Genomic DNA, 15,002 nt, shown 5'->3' with positions numbered 1-15,002 from the left:
TTGGGCAAGTCACTTCTCTGGGCCTCAGTTCCCTCATCTGGAAAATGGGGCTTAAAACTGTGAGCCCCCCCCGTGGGACAACCTGATCGCCTTGTAACCTCCCCAGCGCTTAGAACGGTGCTTTGCACATAGTAAGCGCTTAATAAATGCCATTATTATTATTATTACTAAGCACTTAGGAGAGTATAATATAAAAGAGTATAATACATAAGAGTATAATATAAAAGAGCGCTTAACAAATACCAACATTATTATTATAAGTTGGCAGCATCTAGAGCCGGTCCCTCCCCCACAGTGGGCTCGCAGTCTCGAAGGGGGGGACATATTTATTACTCTATTTATTTATTTATTTATTTATTTTACTTGTACATTTCTATCCTATTTATCTTATTTTGTTGGCATGTTTGGTTCTGTTCTCTGTCTCCCCCTTTTAGACTGCGAGCCCACTGTTGGGTAGGGCCTGTCTCTATGTGTTGCCAATCTGTACTTCCCAAGCGCTTAGTCCAGTGCTCTGCACATAGTAAGCGCTCAATAAATACGACTGATTGATTGATTATAACAATAATAATAACAATGGCATTTATTAAGAGCTTACTCTGTGCAGAGCACTGTTCTAAGCGCTGGGGCATTTACGAGGTGATCAGGTTGTCCCCCGTGGGGCTCACAGCGTCAATCCCCATTTTGCAGATGAGGTAACTGAGGCCCAGAGAGGTGAAGTGACTCGCCCAAAGTCACACGGCTGAGAATAAATCTGTCCAAAAATAAATCCAGGTGGCTGTGGGGCCCCTTGTGTACTCACTGAGGCGAGGCTGGGACAGGTAGTCCCTGCTGACGGCCAGGACCTGCTCCCGGGCCGCCTCGTGAGAGGCCCCGTTGACGATGCCCCTGATGGCCCGCAGCGCCATCTTGTCTCCTCCTTCCCCACCGCCCGCCGCGCAGGCGCGGATATACCCCGGCCGCGCGCCCCGCCCACCGCGCAGGCGCGGGGGCTCCCCGGCCGCGCGCCCCGCCCAGTGCGCAGGCGCGGGGGCTCCCCGGCCGCGCGCCCCGCCCACCGCGCAGGCGCGGGGGCGCCCCGCCCGCGCGCGAAGGTCGCGTGCGCATGCGCGCGGCCGAACGGGAGCTGGCCACAGTGCTGGGGGGCGGGGCGGGAGGGATGAGGGCCTCACTCATTAATAATAATAATAATAATAATAATAATAATAATAATAATAATAATAATGTTGGCATTTGCTAAGCGCTTACTATGTGCAAAGCACTGTTCTAAGCGCTGGGGGGGGATACATCCTCTCCCCCTCGTCCCCCTCTCCATCCCCCCCATCTTACCTCCTTCCCTTCCCCACAGCACCTGTATATATGTATAGATGTTTGTACATATTTATTACTCTATTTATTTATTTATTTTACTTGTACATATCTATTTATTTTATTTTGTTAGTATGCTTGGTTTTGCTCTCTGTCTCCCCCTTCTAGACTGTGAGCCCGATATTGGGTAGGGACCGTCTCTATGTGTTGCCAACTTGGACTTCCCAAGCGCTTAGTCCAGTGCTCTGCACACAGTAAGCGCTCAATAAATACGATTGATTGATTGATCAGCTTGTCCCACGGTGGGGGGCTCACAGCTTTAATCCCCATTTTCCAGATGAGGGAACTGAGGCCCAGAGAAGTGAAGTGGCCTGCCCAAAGTCCCACAGCTGACAGTTGGCCTAGGCGGGATTAGAACCCATGTCTTCTGACTCCAAAGCCCAGGCTCTTTCCACTAAGCCACGCTGCTATCTGTCTAGACTGTAAGCTCACTATGGCTCACTTTTAGACTGTGAGCCCACTGTTGGGTAGGGACTGTCTCTATATGTTGCCAACTTGTCCTTCCCAAGCGCTTAGTACAGTGCTCTGCACATAGTAAGCGCTCAATAAATACGACTGATGATGATGATGATATGGTCAGGGGATATGTCTACAAACTCTGTTCTAACATACTTTCCCAAGAGCTTAGTATAATGAAAAGCAGCATGCCCTAGCGGGTAGAGTACAGGCTTTGGAGTCAGAATTATTTCTATTAATGTCGTTCTCCCCCTCTAGACTGTAAGCCCATTGTGAGCAGGCATTGCGCCTGCTTATTGCTATATTGTATCAATCAATCAATCAACCAATCGTATTTATTGAGCGCTTAATGTGTGCAGAGCACTGTACTAAGCGGTTGGGAAGTACAAGTTGGCAACATCTAGAGACGGTCCCTACCCAACAGTGGGCTCACAGTCTAAAAGGGAGAGACAGAGAACAAAACCAAACATACTAACAAAATAAAATAAATAGAACTGATATTTACAAGTAAAATAAATAAATAAATAAATAGAGTAATAATCAATCAATCAATCAATCGTATTTATTGAGCGCTTACCGTGTGCAGAGCACTGTACTAAGCGCTTGGGAAGTCCAAGTTGGCAACGTATAGAGACAGTCCCTACCCAACAGTGGGCTCACAGTCTAAAAGGGGGAGATGGAGAACAAAACCAAACATATCAACAAAATAAAATAAATAGAATAGATATGTTCAAGTAAAATTAATAAATAAATAGAGTAATAATCAATCAATCAATCAATCGTATTTATTGAGCGCTTACTGTGTGCAGAGCACTGTACTAAGCGCTTGGGAAGTACAAGTTGGCAACATATAGAGACAGTCCCTACCCAACAGTGGGCTCACAGTCTAAAAGGGGGAGACAGAGAACAAAACCAAACATACCAACAAAATAAAATAAATAGAATAGATATGTACAAGTGAAATAAATAAATAAATAGAGTAATAATCAATCAATCAATCAATCGTATTTATTGAGCACTTACTGTGTGCAGAGCACTGTACTAAGCGCTTGGGAAGTCCAAGTTGGTAACATATAGAGACAGTCCCTACCCAACAGTGGGCTCACAGTCTAAAAGAGTGGGCTCACGGTCTAATATGTACAAACATATATACATATATACAGGTGTATTGTACTCTCCCAAGCACTTAGTACAGTGCTCTGCACACAGTAAGCCCTCAGTAAATGCGATGGACTGACTGACTGAGAAGGATCTGGATTCTAATCTCAGCTCTGCCACTTGTCCGCTGTGTGACCTTGGGCAAATCACTCAGCTTCTCTCTTCTGAGAAAACTGAACTAGGCAACAGGCTCTACTAAAGGCCTGCCAATTGCCAATCTACTCACTGTACCTCGATCTCATTCATTCATTCCTTCAATCGTATTTATTGAGCGCTTACTGTGTGCAGAGCACTGGACTAAGCGCTTGGGAAGTACAATTTGGCAACATATAGGGACGGTCCCTACCCAACTGTGGGCTGCTGTGGATGTCCCACTGGGGGCTCACAGTTTTCATCCCCATTTTCCAGATGAGGTAACTGAGGCCCAGAGAAGTGAAGTGACTTGCCCATGGTCACACAGCGGACAGTTGGCGGAGCCGGGATTTGAACCCCTGACCTCTGACTCCAAAGCCCGGGCTCTTTCCATCTGAGCCACACTGCTTCTCATCTATATGTCAAATCTATATGTTTCCAACTTGTACTTCCCAAGCGCTCAGTACGGTGCTCCGCACACAGTAAGCGCTCAATAAATACGATCGAATGAATGACTCCCCACAGCACATATGGATCTATCTGTATATATCTGTAATTTATTGTTTTATCTATTTGCATTAATGTCTGTCTCCCCCTCTAGACCATGAGCTTGTTGTTGGGTAGGGACCGTCTCGATATGTTTCCAACTTGTACTTCCCAAGCGCTCAGTACGGTGCTCCGCACACAGTAAGCGCTCAACAAATACGATTGAATGAATGACTCCCCACAGCACATATGGATCTATCTGTATATATCTGCAATTTATTGTTTTATCTATTTGCATTAACGTCTGTCTCCCCCTCTAGACCATGAGCTTGTTGTTGGGTAGGGACCGTCTCGATATGTTTCCAACTTGTACTTCCCAAGCGCTCAGTACGGTGCTCCGCACACAGTAAGCGCTCAATAAATACGATTGAATGAATGACTCCCCACAGCACATATGGATCTATCTGTATATATCTGTAATTTATTGTTTTATCTATTTGCATTAATGTCTGTCTCCCCCTCTAGACCATGAGCTTGTTGTTGGGTAGGGACCGTCTCGATATGTTTCCAACTTGTACTTCCCAAGCGCTCAGTACGGTGCTCCGCACACAGTAAGCGCTCAATAAATACGATCGAATGAATGACTCCCCACAGCACATATGGATCTATCTGTATGTATCTGTAATTTATTGTTTTATCTATTTGCATTAATGTCTGTCTCCCCCTCTAGACCATGAGCTTGTTGTTGGGTAGGGACCGTCTCGATATGTTTCCAACTTGTACTTCCCAAGCGCTCAGTACAGTGCTCCGCACACAGTAGCGCTCAATAAATACGATTGAATGAATGACTCCCCACAGCACATATGGATCTATCTGTATCTATCTGTAATTTATTGTTTTATCTATTTGCATTAATGTCTGTCTCCCCCTCTAGAGCATGAGCTTGTTGTCGGGTAGGGACCGTCTCGATATGTTTCCAACTTGTACTTCCCAAGCGCTCAGTACGGTGCTCCGCACACAGTAAGCGCTCAATAAATATGATTGAAATGCGATTGAATGGGCTCACAGTCTAGAAGGGGGCTCATCTATCTCACCGCTGACCTCTCACTCGCATCCTGCCTCTGGCCTGTCATATCCGACAGTTACTCTCCTGACCTTCAGAGCCTTATTGAAGGCACACCTCCTCCAAGAGGTCTTCCCTGACTAAGCCCTCATTTGGGGTTAGACGCAACCCCTGCCCCGCTTGGGCATCCTCCTCCTCATTTTATAGACCAGGTCACCGAGGCACAGAGCAGTTAAGTGACTTGCCCCAGGTCCCACAGCAGACGAGCGGCAGATCCGGGATCAGAATCACGACTTCTGTCTCTCAGGCCCGTGTTCTACCTCCTAGGCCACGCTGCTTCTCTTTCCATCCTTAATTTGTACATATCTATTCTATTCTATTTATTTGATTTTGTTAGTACGTTTGATTTTGTTCTCCGTCTCCCCCTTTTAGACTGTGAGCCCACTGTTGGGTAGGGACTGTCTCTATATGTTGCCAATTTGTACTTCCCAAGCGCTTAGTACAGTGCTCTGCACATAAAAAGCGCTCAATAAATACGATTGATGATTAATTTAAGTCCTTCCCTTATCCCATTCATTTCCACGGAGGATGCGGTCAGAGCACGAGACGAGGAGTCAGTGTGTACCGGATCTGTTCCTCGCTGCATGTCCCTGACTCACTGGGTCACCCTGAATTAGTCACTCTAATCCTCCTGGGCCTCAGTTTACCCACATGTGCGTTAAAATCATTATTTACTGCAGAGGGACACGGTAGCAATGACTATTTTGCGGTGCTCAAAGATCTTCGTGGAAAGAATATTCCAACTAGTACTTCAGTATTACATAATATAGTGCTTTGCACATAGTAAGCGCTTAACAAACACCATCATTATTATAATATGCTGCTTGTTTTGGGAAGAGACATAAAAAAACAGTGATTTCACTCATCGGGAAATCATCATCAGTGGAAAACACTATGCTGGTAAACTATAGCCCACAGAATATCCGCACGCCACAGAGAAAACCACTAAGACGTGTTCATCACTGCACGCACACCAGCTATTTAGAGAGCAAATATGTAGAACAGAAAAAAATACGTGTTGCGGTTTCTTTTCATTTCTGTAGAGACGGCTGATTTCCGATTTCAACTTCCAGTGCGGTGTGGGCTGTATTCCCAATCAGTAGTATATATTGAGCGCTTACTATGTGCCGAGCACTGCATTAAGCGGGACCCGTTTTCCCGTATTTTGGCTTTCTGAAGACTGAGAAGGACGCTTCTTCCTTGCAAGTGTTGTCGTCAGTTTATGGAAAGAGATTTAACAGCAGAGGGCCCTCAACTCCTAAAATTCACACAGATCGCAAGACCGCGGCCCAGATCCACACTTCTATTTATTTATTCAGTCATTTAATCGTATTTACTGAGTGTTTACTGAGTGCACAGCCCTGTACGAAGCGCTTGTGAGCACAACAATAAGCAGACACATTCCCTGCCCACAATGAGCTCACAGTCTAGAGGGGGAGACAGAGATTAGTAGAAAGAAATGAATAAATAAATTACATATATATATATATATACAGGTATATATGTATATATAATAATAACGATGGCATTTGTTAAGCGCTTACTTTGTGCGAAACACTGTTCTAAGCACTGGACACTGTCTACATATATATATATATATACATATGTGCAGGAGATTACAACAGACTTGCAAGCTTCCCATCACATTTCATTTTTGGTCAACTTGCTAGATGGATGCTGCAGTGCGTGGAATAATAATAATAATGACAATAATAATAATAATGACATTTGTTAATAATAACGACATTTGTTAAGTACTTACTACTTCACAAACACTGTACCAAGATACAGATGCAAGATTCAAGAGAATCAGGTCTGTTACAGTCCCTGTACCATGTGGGGCTCACGGTTTAAGTCGGAGGGAGAACAGGCATTGCATCCCCATTTGACAGATGAAGAAACTGAGGCCCAGAGAAGCTAAGTGACTTACCTAAGGTCCCACAGCAGGCGAGTGTTATTTATTTATTTTATTTGTACATATTTATTCTAATTATTTTATTTTGTTAATATGTTTTGTTGTCTGTCTCCCCCTTCTAGACTGTGAGCCCACTGTTGGGTAGGGACCGTCTCTAGATGTTGCCAACTTGGACTTCCCAAGCGCTTAGTACAGTGCTCTGCACACAGTAAGTGCTCAATAAATACGATGGAATGAATGAATGAATGAATGAATGAGTGACAGAGCCATGATTAGAACCCAGGAGCTCTAACTCCCCTGTAAAACAGAACGTAGTCCTGCGGGTACAATCAATTAATCAGTCAATCACACTGATTGATTTCTTGCTATGTGTAGAACACAGTACTTAACGTTTGAAAGAGTAGCTCAGTGGAAAGAGCACGGCCTTTGGAGTCAGAAGTCAGGGGTTCAAACCCCGGCTCCACCAATTGTCAGCTGTGTGACTTTGGGCAAGTCACTTCACTTCTCTGGCCCTCAGTTACCTCATCTGGAAAATGGGGATTAAGACTGTGAGCCCCCCGTGGGACCACCTGATCACCCTGTAACCTCCCCAGCGCTTAGAACAGTGCTTTGCACACAGTAAGAGCTTAATAAATGCCATTCTTCTTCTTCTTCTTATTATTATTATAATATCGAGTTGGTAGACATGTTCCCTGCCCACAATGAGCTTACAGTTTTCAGGTACATCAATCAATCAATCATACTGATTAAGAGCTTGCTATGTGCAGGACATTGTACTAAAAAGTGCAATAGAACAAAGTTGGTAGACATGTTCTCTGCCCACAGCAAGCTTACAGTCTAGAGGGAGAAACAGACATCAATATAAATAAATAAATTACAGATATGTACATATGTACAATAGATACTCTCCCAAACACTTAATACAGTGCTTTGCACACAGTAAATGCTCAATAAATATGATTGATTAAATAAATGAATGAACATAATCAATCAATCAATCAATCATATTTATTGAGCGCTTACTGTGTGCAGAGGACTGTACTAAGCGCTTGAGAAGTACAAGTTGGCAACATATAGAGACAGTCCCTACCCAACAGGTGGGGTGAATAAAAGAGCGCAAATCCAAGTGTAAGAATAATAATAATGGTATTTGTTAAGTGCTTACTATGTGCAAAGCGCTGTTCTAAGCACTGGGGTAGACACAAGGTAATCAGGTTGTCCCACGTGGGGCTCACAGTTTTAATCCCCATTTTCCAGAGGAGGTAACTGAGGCCCAGAGAAGTGAAGTGACTTGCCCAAAGTCACACAGCTGACAAGTGGCAGAGCCGGGATTAGAAGCCAGTCCCTCTGACTCCCAAGGCCGGGCTCTTTCCATTAAGAGTACCTGGCACAAACACCGTAAAATAAAGGGTAACCCTAAGCCACAGAGATCAGTCTAAAGACAGAGAAGCAGCGTGGCTCAGTGTAAAGAGCCCAGGCTTTGGAGTCAGAGGTCATGGGTTCAAATCCCAGCTCCTCCAGTTGTCAGCTGTGTGACTTCGGGCAAGTCACTTCACTTCTTTGTGCCTCAGTTACCTCATCTGTAAAATGGGGATTAAGACTGTGAGCCCCCCGAGGGACAACCTGATCACCTTGTAACCTCCCCAGCGCTTAGAACAGTGCTTTGCACATAGTAAGTGCTTAATAAATGCCATTATTATTATTATTATTATTATTATTAAGCCACGCTGTTTCTCTAAGGATGACACAGAAGTGAGCAGGAGAAGAGGAAATGAGGACTTAGTCGGGGATGGCCTCTTGGAGAAGGTGGGCTTTTAGAGAGGTTTTGAAAAGTGGGAAGAGTGATCGTCTGTGGGATATGAAGGACGCGGAGTTCCAGGCCAGAGGCAGGAAGTGGGCAAGGGGTTGGCAGATAAATGCCAAAGTTGATAAATGCCATTATCATCATCATCATCAGAGAGATAGACAAGATCGAGCTACAGTGGGTAGGTTGGCATCAGAGGAGTGAAGTGCCCGGACTGGGTGATAGCTAAAGATTAGCGAGGTGAGATAGAAGGGGGCAAAGTGATTGAGCGTTTTAAAGCCAAAAGGAAGGAGTTTCTGCTTCCTCCGAGTCAGAAGATCCATTTAAATGTTGACCATTATTCCACAGGAACATCTGTGGTTTGAATCGATGTTCAGAAAGTAAATATGCCATCCTGAGTAGCAGCGGTTTCTGCACCGCCAAGACCCGGAAGATATTTAGCGGTGCGGAAGGGAGGGGCCTAGGGATGATAACAAATCTGGAAGAGAGCCTTTGTCAAAATCAAGAACTGGAAGATGGACAGTGCCTCCAACCCAGGAAAGTGGATTGCCGTTGGAGAGTCCAGTCCAGTCTGGTCCGCTGGGAGGAGGATGACAAGCAAGATGTATCGGCTCCAGCTAGACTCCAGGGAGGTTTCCAAAATATTCTTCAAAGTCTTTCCCGCTTGTAAATTTTTCAAAAACACTTGAAAGCGGAAAGGAAGCCACGACTAAAGATTTTTTTTTTCCCTGATGGTTCACCCAGAAAGGCTCATCACTCGGCCCTTCTTCCGTAGGCATCCTCGAGTAGAGTTTTAGAACTATTGTTAATGCTTCTTGCTTTCGGTTCTTCATTATGGCCAAGTAATTTTTCCTATCCAAAACCAAAACAAAACAAAAAGTAAAAAACTCCACCAGCCCTTGGGACCCTGAGTTTCCAGGTCTGAATCTGGCTATAAAGGCGGAGGAAGGGGGAAAGAAAGAGTGGACGGTAAAGGTTCAGAAATAATGCTGATTCTAGAAACTGCCTCTGGCCTGGAATGCCCTCCCTCTCATTATCCGACAGACAATTACTCTCCCCCCGACTTCAAAGCCTTACTGAAGGCACGTCTTCTCCAAAAGGCCTTCCCCTGACTAAACCCACTTTTCCTTTTCTTCAAATCCTTTCTGTGTTAGCCTGACGGTCTCCCTTTATTCACCGCCCCTCCACAGCCCCGCAGCACTTATGTACGTATCCGTAATGTATTCACCCACACTAATGTCTTTCTCCCACTCTAGACTGTAAACTCATTATGGGCAGGGAATGTGTTTCTTTTATTGTTAGATTGTACTCTCCCAAGCGCTTAGTACATTATTCTGCACACAGGAAGCGCTCAATAAATACTATCACCCGCCTGCCGGCCTGACTGACTAGAAACTGGTTCGGAACAGAAGTTTGGTGACCAGAGGGCACCAGGGAGGTGCAGTGAGGCTCTTTAAAACCTTCCCCGCTTTCTGTGTTCATCTTCCTCTGTAAGATGTTGGCATTTATTGATTCCTCCTCTACTTTTCACCTTCTTCTTCCCTGTCACTCATTTGTGGAAGTACTGAAACCCTGCTGTTTCTTGCCTCTGAAAAATAGGTTTATTTATAACCCTCCTCTCCTCTTTTCATCCAGATGCTGCTCCTATTCTAGTGGAAACTGCCCCGGGCCAAGCTTTCCTCACACTCTCTCTGCCTCTTCCCACCCTGAAAAGCAGGGTGGTCTAGTGGAAAGAGCAACAGACCTGGAAATCAGAGGACCTGGGTTCCGATCCTAACTCTGCCCACCTGGCTGCTGTGTGGCTTTAGGCCAGTCACTTAACTTCCCTGGCCCTCAGTCTCCTCATCGGTAACATGGGGATTCAATGCCAGTTCTTTTTTCTCCTTTGACTGTGAGCCCCATGAGGGACAAGGACTGTGTCTGACCTGATTAACCTGTATCCTACCCCACTGCTTGGCACATAACAAATGCTTAACAAGCATCACAACTGTTATTATTGAAACAACAGACCCCAGTTTCTTCTTATCAGAAGACTAAATGAGGTTTATAACCTTCACTCACTGCTCACTGAGAAGCTGGGAATCTGTCCGACTGCCTATTTGAAGCCAGGACATCACAGAACAGCTGGGTGAATATTTGGACAATAAAGTCGTGAAACACTGAAGAGTTCTGGATCTAAACAGTGGCATCATTTGCTAAGTTTCGTGCTGAACGTAATAAATCCAGGGAGGGGTCCCTTCCATTTGCCCCTCCCTGCAGCTTGGCTAAGCCACGTGGCTGCTGTGTGATGTTGGGTAAGTCACTTAACTTTTCTGTGCTTCAGTTCCCTCATCTGTTAAATGGGGATCATTCATTCATTCAATCATATCAAGACTGTGAGCCCCGTGTGAGACAGGGACTGTGTCCAACCTAATTACCCTGGACACAGGTAATGTGTGTCCGTTACATACGTTGTGTCTTGATGTGTGTGTCTTTCGCCTACCTTGGTGCTTAGAACAGTGGTTGGCACATAGTAAGTGCTTAACAAATACCACAATTATCATTTTTATTATTACTGCTAACACATTAATCCAAACACTTTGGTCTGAGGTGCCTTTCTGCACACCATCGTAGCCTTGAAATTAAATCATCCAATCCATTTATTTCCCTAGAAACCCCCCAGGCTCTGGCAGAATGGATCCAAAACAGGAACTTCAATTCCCAAAAACATCAGTCCTCAGCTCTAACCGGGCTAAATAGTTCTCAAGCCCCAAGAGCCAAATTGCCCAGTTCGAGTCTGGCATACTCCATCCTGGCCTCTCCTCCTCGGGGTTGCTATTTCGGACTCCCGCCTTTTTCCCCACGTTATTTCCACTGACTCCATTCACCTTGGGAGTTCTGGAGACTGTGTAAGAGACAGGGACTGTTTCTGATCTGATTGTCCTCTACTTACCTCAGCATGAACACAGGGCTTGGTGCAGAGTAAACAGGTTAATCAATCAATCGATCCAATTTAGCAAGCACTTCCTGGGTGTAGAGAACAGTTCTGAGAGCTTGAGATCGATGAGTCGTATTTACTGAGTGCTTACTGTGTGACGAGCACTGTACTAAGATATTGGGAGAGTACAGTAGAGAAGCAGTGTGGCTCAGTGGAAAGAGCCCCGGCTTTGGAGTCAGAGGGCGTGGGTTCAAATCCCGACTCCGCCAATTGTCAGCTGTGTGACTTTGGGCAAATCACTTAACTTCTCTGTGCCTCAGTTACCTCATCTGTAAAATGGGGATTAAGACTGTGAGTCCTCCATGGGACAATCTGATCACCTTGTAACCTCCCCAGCACTTAGAACAGTGCTTTGCATGTAGTAAATGCTCAATAAATGCCATTATTATAATATAACAGAATGGGTAGACACGTTCCCGGCCCCAAACAAGTTTACTGTCTAGAGGGGGAGATGGACATTAAATAAATGGACGTAAATAAATAAATATATGGACCTAAACAGTGCTTTGCATGTAGTAAGTGCTTAATAAATGCCATTATTATAATATAACAGAGTGGGTAGACATGTTCCCGGCACCAAACAAGCTTACTGTCTAGAGGGGGAGATGGACATTAACCTAAATAAATAAATTACAGATATGTACCTAAGAGTTGTGCTGCTGACGGAGGGGGTGAAGAAAGGGTGCAAATCCAATTGCGATGGGGATGTAGAAGGGAGTGGGAGAGGAGGAGACAAGAGCCTGGTCCGGTAAGGCCACTTGGGAGACTACCGTACGATAAATGCCATAAATATCATGATCCCAGAGGGACGAGGCAGTGGGAAATCCCTTAAAAGGCCCCCGTTAACCCAAGGAACCAGATTAAAGCGAGAAAAGAGTAAAAGGTCCGATGATAGATAAGCATTGATGAAAAGCAGCTGAACACCATTGCATCTGTGCTTAGGTAATCTCTCCGACCTCTCTCCTCTCAAGGCCCTGCCCTGCTGCCTGTGACGCAGAGAGCCGAGGAAGAATGGGACCTCTGCGAGGTTTCAATTAAATCTTTGCGGAGAAGGGACATTCATTTCCGCCCCCAGATAAAAGGGAGTAATAAATCTATCGGCACCACAGCTTTCCGAGGGCAGCGTCCTTCTCACAACCACCGTCGGCAACTAGCACGTCGGACCAGGATGTGCTCTAAGGTAAGACTTTCTCCTTTTGAACACAGGCAGCAGGTCTGAAGTCGTTTTATCTCACGGGAAAAGGATTTTATTTGCCTCTGATCGATTCCATAATTGGTTTCAGATTTTTTTCTAAAAGTTTTTTTCCATTTCATTGCTTTTGCCTCCTTACTTTTTACACGATTTTCAATTCTACCCGAACATTTTCCTGCACTACCTCTTTCACAGTTTGCTTCATGCTGGATTTATCCAGATTTACCTAGAAAAACAAGAGGAGTTGGAGGGCAGAATGTGAACGATGAAGGAAAGTTCGCTTTTTGATTTGTGAAGGGAATCCAAGTTCGGGCATTAGGGTCGGCACCTTTAGTTAACATCTGGGAAATCGTTCTTAGATGACCTGTCATTTCAGGGACAGTCTGCTTCCCTGATCATTACACTGTTCAGGAAAATCAAATGAGGTGATGGGCAAATGTATTGTAAATCTGAGTCTACTCTCCAACTCTGCCCCTGAAAAGACAACCTGCAAGAACCTTCTAAGCATCTCTCATGAATTGGTTTGACTCTTATTTGTCATTTAAATTTTTCCCAGCTAACTGAAATGAAGAGCCATTAGAAAAATGAACTAGTTGCAGGAAGCTGTTTATTTACTAGAGGCTAAGCAGATGATAATGACTCGAAACAGACTAATGAAAGGAAAATTAGTTTCAACAGAAACAAATGGCAGTGCAACCGTCTCGCCTCAATATTCTGTAACAGAATTATCCCAGAGAGCAGGGTCGTGTGATTAAAGCCAAGGTTCAGTCACAGGATTCTTGATCTCTGTTTCTAACCCTGCTATGAATTTTCTGCGTCTCATTGGGCATTAATTATTTATTTACAAATTACTTAGTTATTTGTGCTAATATCTAGAGTGTAGACTTGTTACTTGTAGACTGAGCCCTTTCCTTCCTCTCCCCCCACGTCGCCCTCTCCATCCCCCATTTTACCTCCTTCCCTTCCCCACAGCACCTGTATATATGTATATATGTTTGTACATATTTATTACTCTATTTATTTATTTATTTTACTTGTACAAATCTATTTCATTTATTTTATTTTGTTAGTATGTTTGGTTTTGTTCTCTGTCTCCCCCTTTTAGACTGTGAGCCCACTGTTGGGTAGGGACTGTCTCTATATGTTGCCAACTTGTACTTCCCAAGTGCTTAGTACAGTGCTCTGCACACAGTAAGCACTCAATAAATACGATTGATTGATTGATTGATTGATTGTTACGGGCAAGGAATATGTCCGTTTAATTCTGTTCTTCTGTACTCTCCCTAGCACTTAGTATAGTGCTCTGCACATATTAAGTGCTCAATAAATGTCATTGGTTGTTCAATTGATTAGAAGAAGACATTGTCCGGTGCATCTCAGCTTGTGTAAAACGGGTCCACTAAGCCCCCGTGAAAATATTGGAGTAGAAGTTTCATCCGTGGGCTATGAGGGAGGTCTTTTGAAGCTTGAAGCTTAGGCCCGGGAAAAGCCAGAAAAGTAAATTGCAATCCTTTAGGTCTACTAAATTGTAATTTTGTGCTTTGTGGAGGGTCTTGTCCAGGCTGTGGAGTTTGTTTGTTTTTTTTCTTCCTCGAAAGATTGCAGGGGATCTTCAGCCCTGATAGGAGCATTGAACGGAATTGGGAGACGCTACCCATCTGGACAACTCCATCATGCTCCCAGCCATTCCCTCTACCCCATGGCCGTGGCTGAAGGAGGGCAGGGAATCCCGAAAGTTGGTGCTGGTGGTAGTGTTTGTGGCCTTGCTGCTGGACAACATGCTGCTGACCGTGGTGGGTACGTTCTGGGGCGGAAGGTAGGAGGGCCCACTGTTGGGTAGGGACTGTCTCTATATGTTGCCTACTTGTACTTCCCAAGTGCTTAGTACAGTGCTCTGCACACAGTAAGCGCTCAATAAATACGATTGATTGATTGATTGATTGAGGGTAACCACCTGGGCGGGGTCCATAGCTCATTGTGTAGAAAGCCCAACCCCAGCTCACCAATGACCGGCGGCCAGGTTGGGTGGTCCAGACATCAGAGTGACAGGATCGTGGGTGGGCCTGGCTGGAAAGTCGCGAGATGATGCTCGTAAGAGATCTCATGAGAGCAAGAAAAAGGTCTGAGCCCCCTTTTTCCTCTCCTCCACCCCATCCCCCCGACCCTACCTCCTACCCCTCCCCACAGCACCTGTATATATGTTTGTACGGATTTATTACTCTATTTATTTCACTTGTGCATATTTATTATTCTATTTATTTTGTTAATGATGTGCGTCTAGCTTTATTTCTATTTATTCTGATGACTTGACACCTGTCCGCATGTTTTAATTTGTTGTCTGTCTCCCCCTTCCAGACTGCGAGCCCGTTGTTGGGTAGGGACCGTCTCTATAGT

At 44.9% G+C, this 15,002-nt stretch overlaps 2 protein-coding genes across 2 annotated transcripts in view; one reads left to right on the top strand and one right to left on the bottom strand.

The window, feature by feature from the left end:
• Positions 1-916, bottom strand: part of ATP6V1B2 (ATPase H+ transporting V1 subunit B2) — a 29,875-nt gene extending 28,959 nt beyond the window's left edge. Inside the window, exon 1 of the mRNA XM_038746296.1 lies at positions 800-916. Within this exon, the coding sequence (XP_038602224.1) occupies positions 800-905 (106 nt within the window). The 5' untranslated portion in view covers positions 906-916. The remainder of the gene's footprint in view (positions 1-799) is intronic.
• A 13,365-nt stretch (positions 917-14,281) lies between these two features.
• Positions 14,282-15,002, top strand: part of SLC18A1 (solute carrier family 18 member A1) — a 48,304-nt gene continuing 47,583 nt past the window's right edge. The window contains 1 exon segment of the mRNA XM_038747071.1: positions 14,282-14,405. Coding sequence (XP_038602999.1) covers positions 14,282-14,405 — 124 coding nt within the window.

The sequence above is a fragment of the Tachyglossus aculeatus genome, chromosome 5 (assembly GCF_015852505.1).
Source record: "Tachyglossus aculeatus isolate mTacAcu1 chromosome 5, mTacAcu1.pri, whole genome shotgun sequence".
Lineage (NCBI taxonomy): Eukaryota > Metazoa > Chordata > Mammalia > Monotremata > Tachyglossidae > Tachyglossus > Tachyglossus aculeatus.
The sequence above is the reverse complement of the archived record's forward strand: the minus strand, read 5'-3'. Positions and strand labels throughout refer to the sequence as shown.